The sequence below is a fragment of the Lates calcarifer genome, linkage group LG19, assembly GCF_001640805.2.
Source record: "Lates calcarifer isolate ASB-BC8 linkage group LG19, TLL_Latcal_v3, whole genome shotgun sequence".
NCBI lineage: Eukaryota > Metazoa > Chordata > Actinopteri > Centropomidae > Lates > Lates calcarifer.
The window spans coordinates 2,839,052-2,860,719 of NC_066851.1; the positions used below are offsets into that span (position 1 = coordinate 2,839,052).

Below are 21,668 nucleotides of genomic sequence, written 5' to 3' on the forward strand. Positions count from 1 at the left end.
GCCAGGGAAGCACACCGTAGGAAATAAAACACACAAGTTTGTCACTGAAGTAGTTCCAAATCACAAAACGTCAAATTATATCAAAAAATATTGCACACTGTGATTTAAATATTATCTGACTGACAAAAAACAAACCAAACATACTTAGTAAGCCAAAAACCATAATCAGAACAAAATGCCAGCGATCAATTGGTTAAATGCAAAAAATATGACCAGTTAAAACTATCAAATGATATATGTCAAGATGAAAGAACGAAGCCATTTAAAATTTTGCACACACTACAACCAGATGCACACAATAGAAAACAGACACTGTTGAGAGAGGCACTCGACTAGAGGACGGGCTCCTCTCTCATGTTTCTTGATGATAAATCTATCTGTAATGTTAGTCTTTAAACATGAACCGGTCGTGCAGTCTGGGTGTACGTCAGAGAGAGACGGTACTGGCTGAGAATGGGTTATTATTAATTTTCGGTTTTGTTTTAGTTGTACTGCAGGATGTTGATGCATGCTTAAAGTAAGTTGCATTTAGGGAAAGTAGAAAAGAAACAACACAGCAAACTTAGGGCAGGTAAGACTGACTAATGTTAGAAAAATTGGAGACGGACACTGTGTCCCAATCCCTTACTATAAGTGAATGGTATACTGAAGTAATGTAATAGTTTGTACTGGCAAGAAACAACATGTGATACAACATGCATACAGACAGACATCAGCAAACTGCAACTTAGCTACAGCCAGTTTTCTATTTCTTGCTGCACATTTCAATGTGACACAATACTAGCCATTATCACCACGATCAACATCAAAGTGAATTCATTTTGTCACTTTGCAGTGTGAATACACTGCATACCCCATTGCCCAGCCCCTCAAAGAAACTATTTATAAATTGTGTGTAGTATGCAATTGGGACACAGTTCAAGTTTAACTAATAACAGTGGGAAAAAGGAACAAAATAAAAACACAAAACATATATTAACATTGTGTCATGTACTATATGTTGAATGCAGTTTTTTCAGAATTCAAGTAAGACTCAAAAGACAAGCTGAAAGCTGATATCCATAACACTCTACATGCTGTCACCCTGTGCAGTGGAAGCATGAGTTTATCAGAACCTTAGGGTACAGATTGACTGAAGCTGTTGATTTAGATGCATGAATACAAAGATGGTACAAATAACTATTATCATTGACACTGTCAAACACGACAGGTGTTAACCAACAAGTTATGGTCAGCTGATCAATATTCCTCGATAGCAGTTTATAGTAGGCCTGAGAGTACTTCATTGTCAAGATTTAAGGTGAAATCCTAAAGGGTTTTGTCATTCATGTTACCACTAGAAGAAGATTAACATCTCTCTAATGACACACTGTGAGTAACACCTATGCCCAACTTGAGGCCACACAATATTTTAGTTGAAAAAGGATGATGCTTTGTATGTTTTACGATTACCTCTACTTCACAATTAAGAAAAATATATAAACACTTACTGATATTGCAGATATGGATACCAGCTTAGCCCCGTAATGTCTTTTGATGTATGATTCAATATTTTGTCTAATGCATTGTCTAATTCCTACATGGATAAACCATGTAGGAAGAAATATAATCAGACAGGAATTCCATAAGATGGCACGTGTGGCAAGTCTATGCTCAACAGAAAATGAATGGAGACCAATTGTTGCCTAAGGGGTGGGAAATATATTTAAAACTTATGGCATGTTGTAGGAAATGGTTGACACTTAGTATCTGATATGTGATTACTTGGAGATGCCATATATTATTTTTAAAAGGGTCTGTTAACCAATTGTGTGAAACCCCAAGCGTACACGGTATATAAACACATTTGTGTATAGAGCAATTCAGTGGAAACCCCTTTGACTCATAAATTGTCAGTGAAAAAAAAAAACAGTATTTTTCAATTCATTTCTAAACATTTTATTTTATCTCATAACATTACCTACATTATGCATTATCTGTTATTACTCTGTTATTGTTTTTTATATGGATGGTGCTATTTTAATAATTTGAGAATTGTTCATCTTTAACAATTTTAATGGATTATCAATCACTGGCTGAACATTGATACTGGCATTATGGAATAGCATCTGTGTGAATGCCATGGTATCCCAAACTTCAACACTGGTATACGTGTTGGCTGGACATTTGCTGCCTTTACCAGGGCCAGTTTTACATCTCGGTCAACTGGCTTGCACTAGATGAGATGACCACGTTATGACTAACTCCAGTGATGTGATTGACGAGGGCTGATTACTGATCTCACACTGCTCATCTTAAGTATGAAACTGTGACGACACATTTTCTATTATGGGTGGGTGGATGTTGAATGTTATGTTAGGGATAATACCTAAAGTGTATATTCTATACCCAACAATTGTTGCTGTTAATAATATTTAGCCTAGCTAAAGAGGAAAGGGTTTCATATGCCCAGCTGTTAAATTCCAGGTGTATTAACATCTTGGTAAAATTTGACATCAGATCAGATCAGAAGTGTTTTCACTCATATCTGCTCTCAAATTATGAACACATGCAGAACAAGAATGATAATATTCAAATATATCATTATTATCTGTCCAACAAAGATGCACATCACTTAACACATACTCGCCTCTGTCTCTCTTCATCCATCTGTCTCAAGTGTGATTGTGGTGGGGTTCTCTAAGCACAACTGCAATTCTGATTCATGTTTGTACAGTTTTTGCAGCAGCACAAAGTTCAAAGGGACTGAATGATGTGATTTATAGATTGGATTAATAAATAGTAGTAGACAAAGACCAGCAAGGTCTTAGGGCTCTGATGCAGCTGAAGATGGACCAAGATGTTTTTGTATAATTAATTAATGTATTGATGAAAGAAGCAAATATTTTGGTAAAGTTATGGTGTAGCACTTCTCAAATCAAAATCAACGGATCTGTTGTCTTTCAGATGTCTGCAGGGATTCAATTAAACTGATGGAAAAGCTTTTCATACAGTAGCTATAAAGCAGCTCTAGACAACATTGCAGACTGCGTCATTCACATTCTTACTTTGGCTGCATTGAATGTTATTTTTGATGACAATATAAATGTATCTACTGGTGGTACTAGTGTTTAAATAGTTCATTGATGTCTTAAGCATTGTTGTTGTGCATTTGCTGCAAATATTTTGTTTGCTCTTGATGACAAAATGGCTGATTGCCAACAGAGTGACGCTAGGCCAGAAACAGATAGTTTTGAGACATCTATCCTTAGTGCATCCTTCAAACCATAGACCATTGTATGTTTATAGACCGACTGGAAAACAAACTTGGTCTCTCTGGCTATCAGCCAGTGAAAATCCTGCTTATCTAAAAGAAAGTCTGTCTCCTACAATAACACCATATCATCATATTCTGATGTGAAATATGGGGTATCCCAGGACTCGTTTCTTGGCCTGTAGCTTTTTTTATCTTATATTTTATCTCTTAGCCAAATTATTCACAGTCATGGAATTCATTTCCACTGCTATGCTGATGATACCCAGCTGTATGTGCCCATAAAGGCTGACGACTCTTCAAATGATGAATTTAGAGGTCTATTTGTCTGATGTGAAAAGCTAGATGTCTCAAGACTTCCTGCTCCTTAATTCAGATAAAACTGAAATGCTGGTCATTGCACATTCGACCAAGTGACAATATTCCTTGATAATTGTGTGATTTATCAGTATGACAGCCAAGAATTTGGGCAGATGCTGAAATCCTAATTCACAAGTGTCGATGACACAAAGGTGTGACAGTGTTTTGTTTTTTGGGCCTACCACATCCTAGTACTAAATGTTTTCTAATGGTTTGGAATGCTGTGGTGAGAATGTCAACTAAATCCAGAAAATTTCACTGCATTATTCCAATTTTAGCATCCCTTCACTGGCTCCCTGTCCATGTCAGATCAGGCTTTAAGGTGCTTCTAATGACTTACAAAACTGTCTGATCCCCTTAAACCTTATACTCCATCCCAAGCTCTGTGTTCTCAGAATGCAGGGCTCCCATCTGTCCCCAGAGTTAAAAATTGTGGACCTCTTTCCTCTGGAAATACCTGACATTAGGCTAGCTGACTCCATTGAGGCCTTTAAATCTAAACTTAAAACTCATCTTTATGCCTTAGCTTCCCATTAGCACTTTACTCTCTTACTTATTTCATGCCTCTACCTGATACCATTCTACCAGCAGTGGGTTGGGTCAATCTGAATTAATTAATTAAACTTATTATTTAGTAAAATACATTTTTTCCTGCTGACAAGATTACTACAAACTGACTTCAAATCATGAAATCACTCTCTGTTTTTTTTTCTCTCAAGCACATGAGAGTTTCTCTCTGCCCTCTCTGCTTTTTTGTCTCTCTGCTCTTCTCATGTTGCTTTCTGTCTCCAGAGCCTGATCTCTGATGGCAAGCCTCCTGCTGCCCCAATGATCCTGCGCAAGGCCTGCTGTTACACTTAAAATTATTAGTCTTACTTCTAGGTGTATTATTATTATTATTATTATTATTATTGTTGTTGTTGTTGTTGTTGTTATTATTACCTCACATCTGTATACATAATTGCACTATGCTATGTTCTACCAGTCATTTTGTTTATATTGTATGATCTCCAAGAAAATTAATTATATAGAACCTGTTTATTTAACCTATGTACTTGTTTATCTAATACATAACAGTTTACAGTATTAGCTGTTCTTCTTAATTGCCATCTTATGAAATTATTGAAAGGTAAGGAGAATGTGACGGATTTACAACAGAGAACAGAATCACTTTATAACTTCTCCAGACAAACCAAACATACAACAGCAACACTGACAAAATAAAGACAGTGTGGGATAAGATACATGACATTCGATGACGCTACGACCGCCAAAAAGATTATCAACTTAAACATGAATGCAGACAAAGCAACCAAGTTAGTCTAAATGCGGGGGCATGCAAAGAAATGATCAAAGGTGACCCTGAAGAGAATGATTTGAACAGTTTGCTAGATCATAGTGCCAATGATGGCTTAGGAGGGAAAAAAAAATGCTACAGTTTCTGGCAAGAAAAAATCTTTTTATGCCATCCACATGAAAAAAGTTCAAATGCAGTATTGCATTAGGAAAGTTGGTAAAAGAAGGAAAGGCACTGGAAGATTGAGCAATTAGCAGGGTGCAACAATTTTCAACTGTCATCAGTTTTATATGAAATGTTAAAGACAAAAAAGTTGATGGCAAGAAAATATTTTTTTTGCTGTTTTATTTGCTTTGAAAAAAAGGGGGATGTTTTTAGTAAAAGCTGCATGGTACAAAGCTGCATGATACTCCAGAATATATGTGGAAACAATTATCACCCACCAAAACATCATGCCACACATAATGAGGCCAAAATACAAGAAGGTGTTTTTGGATCGTTGGCGAATGGATGGAAACTATGTCTTGATAACAAAATTCAGAGAAGACAAAACAAAACAGGAAATAGCACTGACTCCCAAAAAGAACAAAGGAAATTCAAAATCAAAGCATGCTGCTGTCAACGTCAAAGTGATGTTAGGGTTAGAATGGTGTGAATTTCTGTGTAAACACATGACTGGATGACTGGGACCCTGTCTTTGTCTTTCTTCACAAATCCCCATGAATCTCAGGCTACACAGCACAGCTTTTAACCCATTTATACCACAACCTTTCACACTCAATGAAAAAATTTGGGAATGACCTTCAACAGGGGGAACCTACTGGTGATCAGCAGAACAGCACTAAAATCCTCACCTATCATTCATATGAGTATTATCATTAAAAATTAAACTACAAACTCTTCACTTGAGGGAAACAATAATCTGTGAAATAAAATAAAGTACTTATTTACTTGTGGAACATCATGATGTGCCACTCACCCAAACTCAGTTCATCTAGCTTTTTATTTGCAATACCGCCAATTTAGATGCAAATATTCTTGAGTGTGGTTGTATGATGAACATAGCTTACAGAAAATGTTTCCTGACAATGTACTATAATAATTCTATATTTTAAATTAGTTGCAGCCCATGTCTGCTACTGTTTTAATAGTAATTTATCATAATGACATGCCATTCACACCCAACAACAGCAGTTAAAAAATGTTCTGTTTAAAGCTGTCTTATGAGAGCACTTAAATAAACATTATTCTTCTAGACGATCTTATATTTTATTAAATAGGCTATAGAAATTAAAACATGTTATGAACATGTTGAAACTAAAATGCTGTCTCTTATTTACTATGGAAAAATGACAACATGGCTGTTTGCTGTTTTCTACAAAAATTAATGCTGCAAAAATATGGAAATTCCCAAATTCTTTCAAACTGATTCTTGAAGTTATCACAATGTTTAAACACTTTAGAATTTTTTAATATTTATATACAAAAAAGACAGAATAACAAGTACACCTAAAAGCAAAAATATGACCCAAAAAAAAGCTTGTACACAGAAATTCAATGATATCTGTTCTCTATTACATGTACCAACGCAAGCATCTAAATATGGAAAAACACAAATGAAAACAAAAAGTAAAATATATCAATGTAGTCTTGAAAACAAATTTTAAGAACAAAAATGTATTATTTCAAAATGAAAATTTGAAGAGCAGTGAATGGCAGGAGCAGTGGACTCAAACGTGATGTGACACATTTTGCAGCATCAGTGCAGAGAACATGATTCACCATCATACAGATTTTGCGCATTTGTGATGTCATGTACTAACCCTTATTATTTCTTACAGCAGACAAAATCTGTATGTGTGTTGGTGACCATGTTAACCACTTTGGAAGACCCCATGTGCAAGTGTAGCTCATGATATTTGCCTTCTGTGGTACTCTTGTCAACTAGCAACATATTAAATGAACCCTACTGATTCAATTTTTTAAAAATTGGACTTTGAAATTTGTATTTTGTAATCCAGCTTTCCTTGGACATGGTAATGTATAGTGCAGCTCGCTACGCTTACTGTTACTACATTGGCTGTTTTATGAAGTTACAATTTGACTAACCATGGGGGTGTGATGCTTTGAGGATATCTGGATCCTCTGGTGCAGATGAGTGAAAGCACAAAGAAAGCAAGCAAATGCAAACTAACCTAGCCCACCTGCATGGCTAGTTTCACACTCCTCCAGGTCTTCGTCATCACTCGAACACTCTGCGGATGATACAATGTCATCTGCCGTATGCTTCATGGGCAGTACGTTGGTCATCAGAGGTCACAGCCACAGCAAAGATACCCAAACACAAAAAGCCACCACCAAAAACCAAAGACACACAAAGACAAGGGAAAATGTACAATCCAAGTTAGAGTATGACAGAGCATGAAAGTTCATTACTTTGGAAACAATAGTTTTATAAAAAGATCTTAACTCAAGGTTCACTTGTTGGCTTTTTCTTTATCTGTCTCCCCAAGTTGATCTGAGTTTGCTCAGTTGGCATGGGAGGGGTGTTGAATGGTACATGGTAAATGCTGACTCCTTGTGACTTGAAGACTCTGGTTGGATGTTCTGACGGTTCAGTCATGTTAGGTGGTTCCACTCTAATTTAGCAATTTTAGCAAAGTTTTCTGTCCAATTATGATTCTTACCTGAAATACTTGTGGCACCTCCCTCTCTCTGACCTCCTCCTCAGTGACAATATGTTGTGCTCTGTGAAGGAGGATCCTCCCTACTGTTCATTTATTTTGTAAGCAGTGGATAGATAAGCTGAGTATTTTGAATATTTTTTTGTGTGGGTGGGTTTTCCTGTACACTGTAATCTCTGTACTCTCATCAGCAACTTGCATTAACACAGGTTGACGAAAACTGTGGTTGGAGGCTTGATGAAAGCTAGTAAATTGACATTGAGTCAAGATTTATATATTTTTGCCAACAAACCTGATAAATAAAACATTATGCCTGGCAAACATAGCAAGTCCAACTATGTGAGAGCCAAGCCAATCATCCTGTTATTCGAGAGACTAGACGCTAAGTCTCTAAAACAGAAATGTTTAGAAATTACATTTGTATGAATGAGGCTTCAATGAGGCCATATTTTTCTGGGCACACAATATACTCACCAAAACAGTTTACAGTATATTCAGAGTATACTGACATGTGTGGTTGACCATTTAAAAAACAAACAAACAAAAAAAGGGGGGATGCAAAAGGATGCAAGTTATACCCACAGACACTCTGTTCTGACCCACTCCTGGGATCAAGTCTAGTTGCTAACTGGTCAACAATCAAATTTAAGCAGGCTGTTTACATGTTCTACCTTGGGTTGCACCAATTATTGATGCATTTTTTTCTTCAGGGCATACTAAGAAGGTCCTCTGTTATATGTCAAATTCCCTGTATAGTTATTGTGGAAGTGTATCAATACCTGTACAGTTGAAGAGGATCTGTGTTTCCGTGTGGTAGTGGTGGACATCATGGTAGTGGTCTCAATGAAGGTTGTGGACATCTCTGGAGGCATGGCTGTGGTCCTGGCTGAGGCTGCCACACTGGGCACATCACCTACCAACCTCACACTGCCGTTAATCTTGATGTTAGGGTTACCCTCAGCAGCCATGTTCAACACCTTGAGGCCATTATAGTAAAGGCCAGAGAGTTGACCCTGAAAGGGCCGGCCACGATCACTACCACCAATTGCGACTGTTGCTTGAGTGTTGAAAATTGTTAGCTGCCGCCCTAGAGAAGACATCAAGGTATAAGATACTTTCAACAGAAGAAATAATCTTTTAGTATACCCATTAATGAAAGGTGTAGCTACGAACAGAACAAGACTTACAAGGGCCTTATTTTTGTGGTAGCGCAACAACCAGTACAAGCAGCACTTCAGCGGTTTGCTATTTTCCTGACCTTGAAATTCTCTTTACCTGTCTGTGTGTGGTATTTTAGTGCCAAGCAACTGTCACAAACAGGTGGGAAGTTCAGTCAAATGAAGCAGTAAGTTGTTTTTGGTGCGACTGGGTCTTAGTCATTGCACTGAGAGCGGAAATCTGTTTCTGGTGCAACTTATTTTTGCTTGCTTTTATCAACTAAAACTAAATTATGGAGTAATGCTTAAAATTTAAATAAATTATTTAAACTAAACACTCATTAGATACATTTACATATGTATAAAACATAAAGTTTCATGTTGTTAAAGCAGTCTGCATTAATTTGTAAACTCATGTGGATGGATGATTGTCTGTTGTCTGTTGTCCACAGTGGCTTAAATCCCTGCAGCCATCTGAAGGCTGTGCAGCAGATATAATAAATCAACAACTGATAAATCTGCAGCCTCTAATTTGAGAGGTGCCAGAGTGTAATGCCATTGATGTCCAATGTGTTTACCTTGATTAAATCACCAGCAAATGACACCAAGCTCTTCCAAAATAACAACACACACCGCGATACAGATCAGACTGGTTGGTTAGAACTGCAGGTTACATTGCAACCGTGGTTAACTTAGTGAGAAGATTACCTCTCCACCCACCTGACAGATGATGTGGATAATTCTTTAAGACACACCAGTAGACTGGCAGGCATGGGTAGCCTCTACAAGCCACAGCCTTGCAAGGCTGCCTGCCTGCTCTTTTATCAGCCTAGGAAGCATAGAAGAAATTTGCCTTAGCTCTTCACCCAGCTGTTGTGTAAGCTGCCACTAATATAGTGAAAGGACAGCCACTGTGTTGGCTAACTGCACCTGGACAGCAATGGCTCTGTGCATCCTAGCCAACAACTTCTTTCTTTTCTTTCTCTCTTTTCTTTTTCTTTTTTTTTTTTTTTTTTGCTGTGCTTGTCACTATGGAGAAAAAACACACTCTGTGGTTTTACACCAAACAACATTAAGTTCTCCCACTGAGTTACACCCAGACACCCAGCCACGCAACACATGTGCAAGGTGTACTTCTATTCACCACATAATATGCCTCCAGTGTCACTGATTTCTGCCACAGCCTTATGATCCCGCAAATGGGATATTAACGACAGCAATCCAGAGAGAAGTGACCAGCTCTCATCTGCATCAGGCAGTGGATTAATGCCTGTCTGTCTCGTAAGTAGATCCTTCATATTATCTTTTTTTCTTTCTCTCTTTTTTATTCTTTCTCCTTCACTTCTGTGTAGACTCATGTCTTAGACTACTCAGTGTACACCTGTGTTTATATAGGCTACCTGTGCCTGCCAGTACTTACTGGTGTGTTTTAAAAAATTCTGTCAGGTGGGGACATTCCCCCCAAACATATGGAATACGTATTATAACAGTTGTCAGGGCACGTCAGATTACCAAGGCTCATTAATCCTGTGCATCATTGCACCATTTCCTTTCAAACTAAAGTAAAGATTTCATGCATTTCTGTTAATGATGATATGATGTGATGACTCAAAATAAGAATTATGACTTAAATAGCATTGGATTCATGCTAGACATACATGAACCAAACTGGCAGGTCAGCTTTGAGATGTCTACACGTTGTGTACCCAAGACCTACCACTGGTTGTTGCACTTACACAAAAAATAGGAAGCTTAGAGGCTACTTGGATATGTATAACATTTCATAATAATGACAGATTTCTTCTCAATTCATCAATATAAGTCATTCATTTTTTATTACATGTCAACTATTTTACAGTTTATTGGTTCATTTATTTATACTTAGTTCTTTAGTTAGATAGCCTGTGTATTTCTAATTTTCAGCCCACATGAAATTCCATTTAAAGTTGCATGCAGGAGTTTATATTGCTAATGACACTAAGTTTAATGTACTTTGTTAGAAATCAATATCATCACTTTGGTCTGACAACTTTAAAAGAAAGTTTGTATGAATAAGTTATAACCTGCATTGTGGTAGTATCTTCTGGTTTGAAGTGAGTATCACAGAAAACATTCAAATAAAATTGGTCATTCTTTTTGAAACTCTTAAAGGAGACAATGTGCATTCATTTAACCCACTCATTATAGAAATACAGATGAGATTTTTCACATTTTATTAGTATAGTGAACACAAAAAAGAATAGAAATATGTTTGTTTGAAATTACCTTTCTCTTGTAGCCACTCTTCTACTGGTCGGGAGTATTTGAAAGGAATTTTCTTATTGGCCATTTGATAGCGTTCAATGTCGCTGTTCCCTTCAAAGTTTAAGAAGACATTTATAAAGACATTTATTGATCATCAGCATCATGTCACCTAGAGGACATAGCACTTTCCGTCTAACATTTACAATGTGTTTAAATAATTTTATCTGAAGATTACATTCTAATTAAACTTGATTAATTTATAACATTACTTGGACTCATTATCTGTGGTCTTATACAGAAAAATACAGGAATTTATAAACAGGGACAATTGGATTAATAAAAAAATAATAAAATATCTGGGTTATTTATTTATTTATTTGTTTTGAGGGGCTCTGGCATGTTTCATGTGATGTCACCTTACTTACCATTGAGTGACATAACAAATGTACTGCTACTATAAAATGAGTGGAACTGTTATACTCTGAGCAGATATATACAGTCTCCACTGTCCACTCTTTGATTGCTAATGTACAAATTACAGGTGTAAATAGTCTTGTTGCCTGAAACAAGCACAGTTTCTAACTTAGTGTAGTGTTGTGTAAAATATTCTTCCAGTTAGCATGCATCATAAGATTCAAAGAGGATTCTCAGCTAAATCTTACACATAATACACATCACTTAAGGGTTACGTCAGCATTATTTACATTTCACTGGACAGTATGTGCATATATAGATTCTTCGTAGTAAATATACATTATGTGTAAATCTGTCAGTGAGGGCTCAGAGCTCACACATAATGGTACACTGCAATACCATTACTAGGTTGTACATTACATGTATTATATCATAGGATGCAGTAAAAACGTCACCTTAGTGTTACTATTTGTGAACAAGAAGTGACATTTTGACATGTTGGGCTTTAGTTTAAATGTGTAAATACATATTACTTCTCTTTATATGTTTAATGAAAAAGATCATAGCTTTTTAAAATCTGTTTCTCTTAAAAATGCTGAAACTTTGCCTGTGACATGTTTCTAATATTTAGTTGATCCAGCTAATATGTTTTGTGGGGAAACATAATGGAGTCAGAGTTAGATTTGTTAGCAACAAAATGAGGGAACGTTCTTAATGTATCTAGCAAATGCCTGCAGTGATTTGGAGCACTAGACATAATAAGTTTACTTTTCCACCAGATTAGCTCTGGTTCCATTCAGGATTTTTGTAATCTTTGTGCCATACAAAAAACCAGCTCGCATTTCCACAAATTTTAAGCAGAACCACTGTAATCACAGATATAGCATTAGTGAGTGTTTGAGTTTTGTGAGTTTTATTTATCGACAGACACACATTGCACACTCTCTTTCCAACCTATAGAATAAAACACTTGAAAATCAGCTATTTTTTTCATGTTCTAACCAATTTACATATATTTAGTCAAAACACTCTGAGTGGTTTAAATTCAGGTGCTCAAACCAGAATGGAACCAATTCCATGTTGGTGGAAAAGTGAAAAAGGGGTATTTTGAACTTTAACTAAAGTGCTTGTGTTGCCTAAATCTAACCACACACAGCCCTTAAGACATGAACCATGGTCTTTATTATCAGAGTCCTGCACAATCTGCCCACCTCCCAATAACTTCTTTGTGGTACAAAAATGTAAAGCTTCCTCGTCGATCCTATCAACCTAATGGTTAACAACACAATGTGCAAGTCAACATCTACTGAGGCAGGCAGTGTTAGAGCTAACAAAAGAAACACTTGACTTGTACCTATGGGTCTGGAACATTACACCAATAATCACATTAGTTGGTATGAAGCAACCAGCTGCATGCTAAATGTGTGCTCTGTACCCACCCTCTTTTAACCTACTGGAGGGAAGGAGAGGGCCCACCTTCACCTCTGAATGATAATTAATTCACACTCATGTAACAATATTGTTATGTTTAAGCACCACTTGACCCTTCACAACAGATCTGCTGTGACATTCTGAGATTCCAGAGAATAAAATGCTCTCAGGAACACACTGTGACACTGTACAAGAGAAACTGCCATGCTGTGATATAGGACACCACAGCTGTGCTGTTGGTCTTATCAAAGCCTGTTTCCCAAAAACAAATGGGAAGCATCTCAAGGTCAGGTGAATCCTCCATCTTAAGGAGGCCTGGACCTTGCAAATATCTTGAACTGATAGTGGTTTACAAGATGGCTCTTTTGCTGACACAGGAGCGTCTTGGTGCACTACTGAAGGACATTCAATTTGTTAATGAACCCAAGATGTTCCTCTCTCTCAATAAAAATACATCGTACTGACATCAAACAGAATGGAGGCAGGATTTACTCTCAGGAAAAGCCCAGCATTTAGCATGTTAGCAAGCTTTACAACAGAGAACTGGTGGGATTAAAACAAGACCAAATGGACAAAGGCAAAAAGGAACAAACCAGCGAAATGTCCACAGAGAGAAAATGGGTTCATTCTACAGCAATAAGACTCATCTCTTACTGATTGCTTTGCCAACACTAAAAGAACTGACTTGGAAACTAGCATTCTTCTCTTTTTAATACATGTCCAAATTAAATAGCTGTCCAACTATTCAATAATCCACTTTATATGACTCAGCAAATATTTTCATGAGAATGAGCTTAGTTCCCATGTTTAAAGTATCTGCAATACAAGATGTGTGCCCATTCATAACTTATTACTGATCACTTATTTCCTTTCAGTTATCAATACAGTGTTTGGTCTACAACAATGTTTAAGTGGGTGGTACATGTCAAAGTAACATCAAGATGAATGTCAGGACCCAAGGTTTCCTAGCAGAACATTCTATTGTGAAGAAATGATCAATGACATTCACTTCACCTCTTAGTGGTTTTAATGTTGTAGCTGATCAGTGTATACCCCAGGGGTCATTTAGACCTGAATATGTACTAATAGTTTTGGTATATATATATATATATATATATATATATATATATATATATATATATATATATATATATATGTGTTTTTTTTGTTTGTTTTTTTTTTTTTTTTTGCTATATTTCACCCAAGATACTAAATTCAGCCCGAGCTCTTAGCAAAGAATTAAGTTACCATTTATTGTCTTTGTACATCTGTAGAAAACAACTTCTGTTGATCCTGTTCTAGTTGACTTAGTGTTACTTACAGATGATTACATGACAGACTGTTATGTAACTCCATCTCCTTTTTAGTCCTTATGAAGCTTGATTAAGTGGATGTGTGCTGCATTACTTTACTTTAGCCCTGTGTGTGTATGTGATGCCTCCTCACAGGTCACTGCACTCAAGTTTTTCCTTGCCACCGTCGCCTAGTGCTGCTCATGGTGGGATTTGTTGGGTCTCTCTCTGTAAATACCTATTTTAAAGAGTACGGTCTAGACCTGCTCTATATGAAAAGTGCCTTGAGATGACTGTTGTTGTGATATGGCACTGTATAAATAAAACTGAATTGAACTGAATTCTCCCATCTTCCATCCCCTACACAGCCTACAACATCTACCATAAAATTAAACTTAAACAAACTGTTGTGTAGTGTAGTCACTTAGTCAGCCACAGGCAAATGATAGCAAATGTCTTGTGATCTGTACAAGTCCTTTCTGTCAGCATGCTCCAGTCTGCCAGCTAGCTACCAGAAACACTCCAGCTGTGTTTGTGTGTGTTTTCTGAGGTAACAGACCCGGTACAAATAATATCTTTCATAACACTTGACATTTCTCTTCCTCTTGTATACTTATTTCTTCTGTCTGTCATGGAACATGGAAGCATTTTCAGTGTACAACAAAATTTGTTTTGCTAAATTAGAAAACTGTCAAACAATAGGATAGATCACTTCACGTTTGTGGTGGTGGAGTAAAGTCAGGAAAATATTGACTGAGTGTTCCTAGATATCATAGAGGCTGAAGTCCTTATGGGGAGAAGGTAGGCTGCACAATAGTATGTCTGAAAGACAGGCAGAATAGCAATGATATTGAAAGAATGACATCTAGTGATCAAGAAATGCAAGCAGAAAGATCATTGGTCAGATATGGTGATATGGAGGTTGTGAATGGAGGGATTGAAGGTGTGGCCAAAGTCAAAGTGACTGAGAACAAAAGTGAACAAAAAGGAGCCATGTCACCTATAAGGAAACATCTTATTAGGATATGTGCTGCAAAGGGGCAGAGAAAGTCCAATACTGGCAAAGGAGATGTTGCTGTGCAATGAAGGCTAGAGGCCATAGGAGGCCAGAGGAGAGAAAAAAATGTTAGTATGTGACAAATGTTACAAGGCCATTGAATGCCAGAACAGATAGATGTTAGTGTGCAGCGAAGGCTAGAGGCCTGCCGAAGAACTGAGGATTAGATTTTATCCTGTGATGAAGGCTATAATGTTAATAATTTTATATATTGAACACAGCAACAAGTATACATATATGCTACATATCATCATACTGACCAAGAGTGGCTATATTTGTTTTATGAGTCCAAATATGAGCAAAACCAGTTGGAGCAATACCTGCTGTTCCAGTCTGTCTAAACGAATGGAATGGTAGGTGGTATCAAATGCTGCACTAAGGTCAAGCAATATTAATACAGAACATGCACTGGAGTCTGCAGCCATCAGTAAATCATCTCCGACTCTGAGGAGGGCAGTTTTAATTTTTTAGGATTTTTGATATGAAGATCAGTTTGGAGATTGGCTGTTTTTTAGGTCTGCAGGATCTAAACTGGGTCCCTCCAGCAGTGACTGAACACAAGCAGCTTTAAAAAGATCTGCGACAACTCCAGAGGTAAGAGAGCTATTGTGGTCAGTAGCACAGGGCCGATTGGATAATATCAGAGGGGTCTGATGGTTGTTTCACAAGTGACATAGTAACGTAGTGACATAGCTTCACTAAACAACCACAGTAGTGTAAACAAGTGTAAGAAACACTAGAAAAGCCACTATAAAACCCCTAAAGCAAAAGGTTTCAGCTGAGTCTTTCTCCTCACTTGTTAATGGTGCTAGTGACAGTTTGTCCACCCCAAACATGGATAGCTAAACTTAGATCTGTCATAATCATCCTGTGGATAAATGAGTAGCCTTAAAAGATCGTGTAAAAAAGCTGAGCGCAGGCAAAAGTCCAGTAAGTTGCAGGTTTATAACCTATATACCTGCTCTGGGGATGGGATCAAAACCTGTCAATAGCCCAAATACTAACCAATCAAATCACTGGAAAACTAGTCATCATTCCTACAGGATCCTGATATAATTAAAAATAAAGTGACAAATAATAAAGATTGATAGATATTTTTATAAGTCAGTGAAATTGTTTTACCGTTCCAGTCTCTCCACATGCCACACAGAGTTTATCACACTAAATGATCACTTGCTATTATAGCTTCTTTTTAACTCAACAAAGATGCTTTTATCCACATGCTGTTGAATATTTCCCACAATTATGAATTAACATTTCAGTCAGATCGACCTCGTCAGACATTAATTCTCTTCTCTCTGCTTTGGTAGCAGAAACAGTCTGACATTACTCTAACTTTTTATCTGCATCACATATTCAGAATAACTCAGAATAAATAACCATCAGACAAAAGAACAAAAAACTAGCTAAATTATTAACAGAAATAAGGCTGCAGTTATAACTGCCTGGTATTACCATAGTTCTGTTAAAAGAAAGAGATCAAGGTCCTTAGTAATAATGAAATCTTTTAAAATAAAGGTTTTATTGGGGACTACCCTCACACTGAGCAGAGCAATTTTAGCTTTATCAGACTAAGGCACTTACATTAGAAGGCAACTGTGAAGGAGTTTCTTAAGGTGACTTTTTCAGTTGCTCTGTACATTCATTAAATTAGATTTACACAGAAGGATAATACAGGCCACTAGAGTGTGTGCAGCTACACCAACTCAACCAAGGGCAATTGAGGCCCTGAGCGACAGTCCATGATGCCAACATCCAAGACAGCAAACGACATGTGCGTAATTTTGTCTGAGAAAAAATAGATGAGACTCAGCATAGAGTTGTTCTTGGACAGGGAAGACAGTGGTATAAGAAGAAAGGTCAACATGAGGAAAGAGGTTAGAACGTGAGTTAAGTAAGATGTGTGTCCATGTTTATATATAGGTACTCAATAGAATATGCACATATGTAGGTGTTAGACTACACCATGCCAACTTGGATATTATATGTATCTTTTTCAGGAAGACAGCTTCATTATTGAGGAACCATTATACTATGTTAAAACAGTTTACATTTGTGAATGGGTGTGGATGTTAGAGCGTTTTAGAGCAAGCGCTGTAGGAATGTGTGTGTGAATGGGTGAATGTGACATGCAGTTTAAAACATTTTGAGTGGTCAATATGACTAGAAAAACGCTATATAAGCACAGTCCATTTACCATTTACCATATTGTGCACTGCTTATCTCCTTAAGCTAGAATCAGTACTTCTGCCTAAGATATCTTCGGTCTGTAAGAACAGTTGAGGGCAGCTGAAGGCCAGTGAAAACTGATGTCAGCCTGTGACAAAGGCTAGAGGCCATCAAAGGTCTGAGGAGAGATAGATAGACACTGGCATTTGATGAAGGCTAGAGGCCAGTGGAGAGAGACGTTAGTCTGCCATACTAAAGGGTTAGTGTGTGACATAAGCTAGAGCTCTGTTGAAGGCCTGAGAAGAGAGGGACAGATGTTAGCCTGCACCAAAGGTCAGGGGAGACTAGAGGAGAGAGAGATGTTAATGTTGGACGAAAGCCAGGGGCCACTCAAGGCCTGTGGAGAGGATCAGATGTTAGCCTGCAATGAAGGCTGGAGGCTGAGGAGACCGGTGGAGAGGGAAGATGTGGGTAGAGAAATTATGGAAATGTGAAGGGCTTGTAAATGAGTCACCACCACCAGCTATATGCACAACTTAGCCCATGGGTCATGAGACCAAAAGAAAATGTTAACAATTAACATGAATGCCAGCAACGTAATTGCAAATATGTAGGGTTTTCATTTTCCTATCATGGCAATAAGGAATTATACCCCACAACTGAAACGGGATTCAGTGGCATGCTGACTAAGAGGTAGAATGAGGCCAGCATTTCCAACTTGTAACATGCAAATGTGAATGCAAAATTGACCACAGAAATATCATGACAGAACAACAGAGTACATTTTCAAGAGCCCAGAAGAAGGAGCGGGAAAATTAGTTGGTTAATCTGTAAAGAGCTTCCCTGATAGTGGGCCTAAAATAACCACAAATGGCGCTGAATGCATGCAATATTTAAGGCAAGGTTTAGTAACAGGAAATGAAGAGGTGGCCTTGAGGGATAATGTACTTCCTCACTGAAAGCTTATTTAAAGACATCCAAGCCACACAATCAGTCTCTGTTGTAAATAACTGACTACTGACTTATGGTCTGCTATGCTTATATACTGTTGGATGTACTGACGTGTCTGAACAGTGATGTGTTCACTTGGTGGTAGTGATGCATTCATTTACTATTATACAGATTTCAGTGCCTTGAGCAAATAGCATATAAATATGGTTGCATTTGAATGGCGATACCATCAGTTACTGTTATAAGAACAGGGATGCTGTTTTATATTGTGTGTGTGCTGGAATATTTTACACTGTGACTGATGAAAAACAATGCGGAATGAAGGAAAAGTGACTGAGATGATGATGGATTGCATATGAATATAGCTGAACATCCACCTGCTGTCATATGGCAAGGGGAGACAATCTTGACACTAAGGCTGCTTCCCAATACCCTGAGCAGTGCTGGAGAGTGCTTATTGAATACTGGCTAGTACCCTGAAAGACTGTAGAACACTGTTTTGGATGGATGTTGGCAGCCTGTGAGATGGATCAGTGCCTCAATCTTAAAAAGAATCCAGAATCTGAAACAACTGAAAAGGTGATTAGCAGAGCATTGGTCAGTGTGAGGGAGCGGCTCCGTCACTGACAGCGGGGAGCGCACACACATGTACTGGCATACACACACACACATACACGCACACACATAAAACTTCCGGTCCATCCCGTTTTCCCCAGTTAACAAACTTTCCAATCAGTCAGTCATGTTCCCATTCTTGTTGAAGTAGAGCGACCAGGGCTGCACACCTGGTAGTTCTATGTCTCTTTAAACATACATTTAAACATGTTACTCACCGGCGGCATATCAGTCGTTCTGGTTGCGGAGCATGATGCGGCAAAACGGGGGCATAGCATTTGCCGCTATTATATGCCATGTTCTCGCGGGGTTTCGGAGACCAATTTGATATATATATTTTTGGTCTTTGTTTATTTTATCTGTAATTCTCCAGTCAATACACGGTGGATGCAAATAACTGTGCTTATAAAAATACAGTTAATTTTTGTTTAAGAGGCGTTGTTAGAGAGAAAATGTATTTTTCCTATTAATTCTTGAGCCTGGAGGGAGGAGCTTTGGGTTTATAAGGGGCTGCTGTGGCCCAGGGAAGGCAGGCCTGGTTTGGTTGCAGAGGAGGTAATGACTACTGGCACATGTTTACTGAGTTACTGAAGAACTCTATTAAGCTTGAATTTTTCCTTGATGTTTTTTTTTTTTTTTTTTTTTTTGCATTGTTTGGTTGTTTGGTTTCCACCAATTTTTTTGCACTGTAAAAAGTTATCACTGTTTGCACTTTGGGAGGCCGGCAAATAAAGAAATCGGAGCACCACATTATCTTCTGACTACGCCTGTGAGTTTTTTCTGGGATTTTTCCTCTTACCTCCACCATTTTTGGATTTTTGGGAGGTTTTTGGGAGGTTTAAGAAAGACTCTCTAAATCAGGAGTATATGGCATTACTCCTTACATTATCCTGTAGAGGACCAAGACCATAAGGGAAGAGATCTTCCTTATTGAACTTTTGCCAAAGTTTTGTTCTGGATAGATATTGCTTGTCATTTAGACTTTTACATGTGTAATTCATGCAAAGACTATTTTCTGATAAGTAACAATTATAATTAATAAAGACTTCATGACCTCATATTAACCCACGTCAACCACTGTCACAATACTGTAGCATCATCATCATGGTTCAAGGACATGCCCTCCCATTTCCTCCTCTTTTCTGTCTACAGGCTCTTTCCCAGTGACAATGGCCACAGAGGGGGTTTTGCTGTGTCAGTGTGATTGAAATGTGACTGTATTATTGTCCACAGTGTTTTCATTAAACCACATGGAATTGGATGGTAAAGTCTCAGTGATCTTCTTATCTGTCTCCCTCACACACAGCACTGAACAGCAACTCCTCAAATGCTTTATGTACGGCTTCAAGATTTTGTCTGATAGTGGTAATTGTATTTGTCCTGTTGGGGTATATAGGGTGGTGCAGTAAATCCAGCCTCACTACCTGTCGTCTATATGCCCAAGTGGAATATTACTCATACTCTTCCCCACATCCTAATTTTATGTTCTCTCCCATTTCTCCCTTTCATTCTGCAAAAACAAATTACAGAGCCTTTTCATGTCAATCTCCTACCCTGTCTTTAACACAACTTTCCAAGTCCTGTCCCACAGTGTCATATAATCATTGCATCTTCGTCTTAATCAATTTCCTATTCTGAAATGAAAATCAGAGAATGAAAAACAAGGTTTGTTTTAAAAATGGTTGGTTTGTCACCAACCGAAAAAAAGGTAATCAAATTATTTCTGATAAAAAAAATTATAGAAAAAGACTTAAAATTCATATTATACTTAACATTTCAAAATTATTAACAACAGCTACAACACTGACAGTTCAGTTTTGCTGTGGCTGTGTCCAGTCTATAACTAAGTACAAAATGGCCGACACAGAATCACAGTGATCTGCCAATAATATGTAGGGTAGGCCCGACCTACTGACTATTTTATCAAATTTAACAGCCTACACAAACCCATGTAATTTCTTAACTTTTCCAACTTAATCATGAATTGGCTACAAAAGGACGACACATCCTCACATCTACAAATCGGTCAACAGTTGCTTAATCCTGTGTCCAAATGAATAATCAAAGCTATACATCACTGCCTACAGCAGCACATATCCATGACTCTACCTACCTATTATAAAAGTTACTGCTGGTTAATCATTTGCTTAAAAATATACCACTGATAAAAGCTGTTAATGACAAATTTATCCTCCTCTGTGGAAAAAAATCCTGTTTGAAAGAAATAAGAACCTTGTTGGCCAGCCTGTCTATTAACAGAACATACGCTTTGGTCAGTGTTTAATTTGTAAATCAGGAGGACCTGGAACACAGAGCTGTTTTTTTTTTTTTCAACCACAATTTGATGAAATACTTATTTTGGCCAAGGACAGAAAAAGATTGGGTTTGTGAAATTGTAAGGTGGCGCAGAGAGAAAAAAGTGCTGGACCAAAATCTGTATTTAGAGCTTAGGCAGTCCTGCTTTTATCACTACATACACCTGTGATATGATAAGCATTTAAGGCATGTTTCTTAAGAACAAAAGTGAGGCAACTCAGTTTTTCTCATTGATACATCCACACTATCCTCCAGCTGTTATTTAAATTTACATTATCAAATGTTTCAGCATTTCGGAAATAACAGCATAGAACAAATAAACAATTGAAGATATTTGAAAAATAAGGAGTAATAGAATCTTTTTTTGGGCTAAATTTAATATAAACTTCTGTCTTCCACTGTTACTTGCCTTTTTCCCCACCGTTCTG

General features: G+C 37.5%; 1 protein-coding gene across 1 annotated transcript in view; it reads right to left on the bottom strand.

Annotated features, from left to right (window-relative positions):
• Nucleotides 1-21,668, bottom strand: part of nrxn3a (neurexin 3a) — a 226,617-nt gene that overhangs the window by 34,437 nt on the left and 170,512 nt on the right. The window contains 2 exon segments of the mRNA XM_051078263.1: nt 8,374-8,681; nt 11,017-11,106. Coding sequence (XP_050934220.1) covers nt 8,374-8,681; nt 11,017-11,106 — 398 coding nt within the window.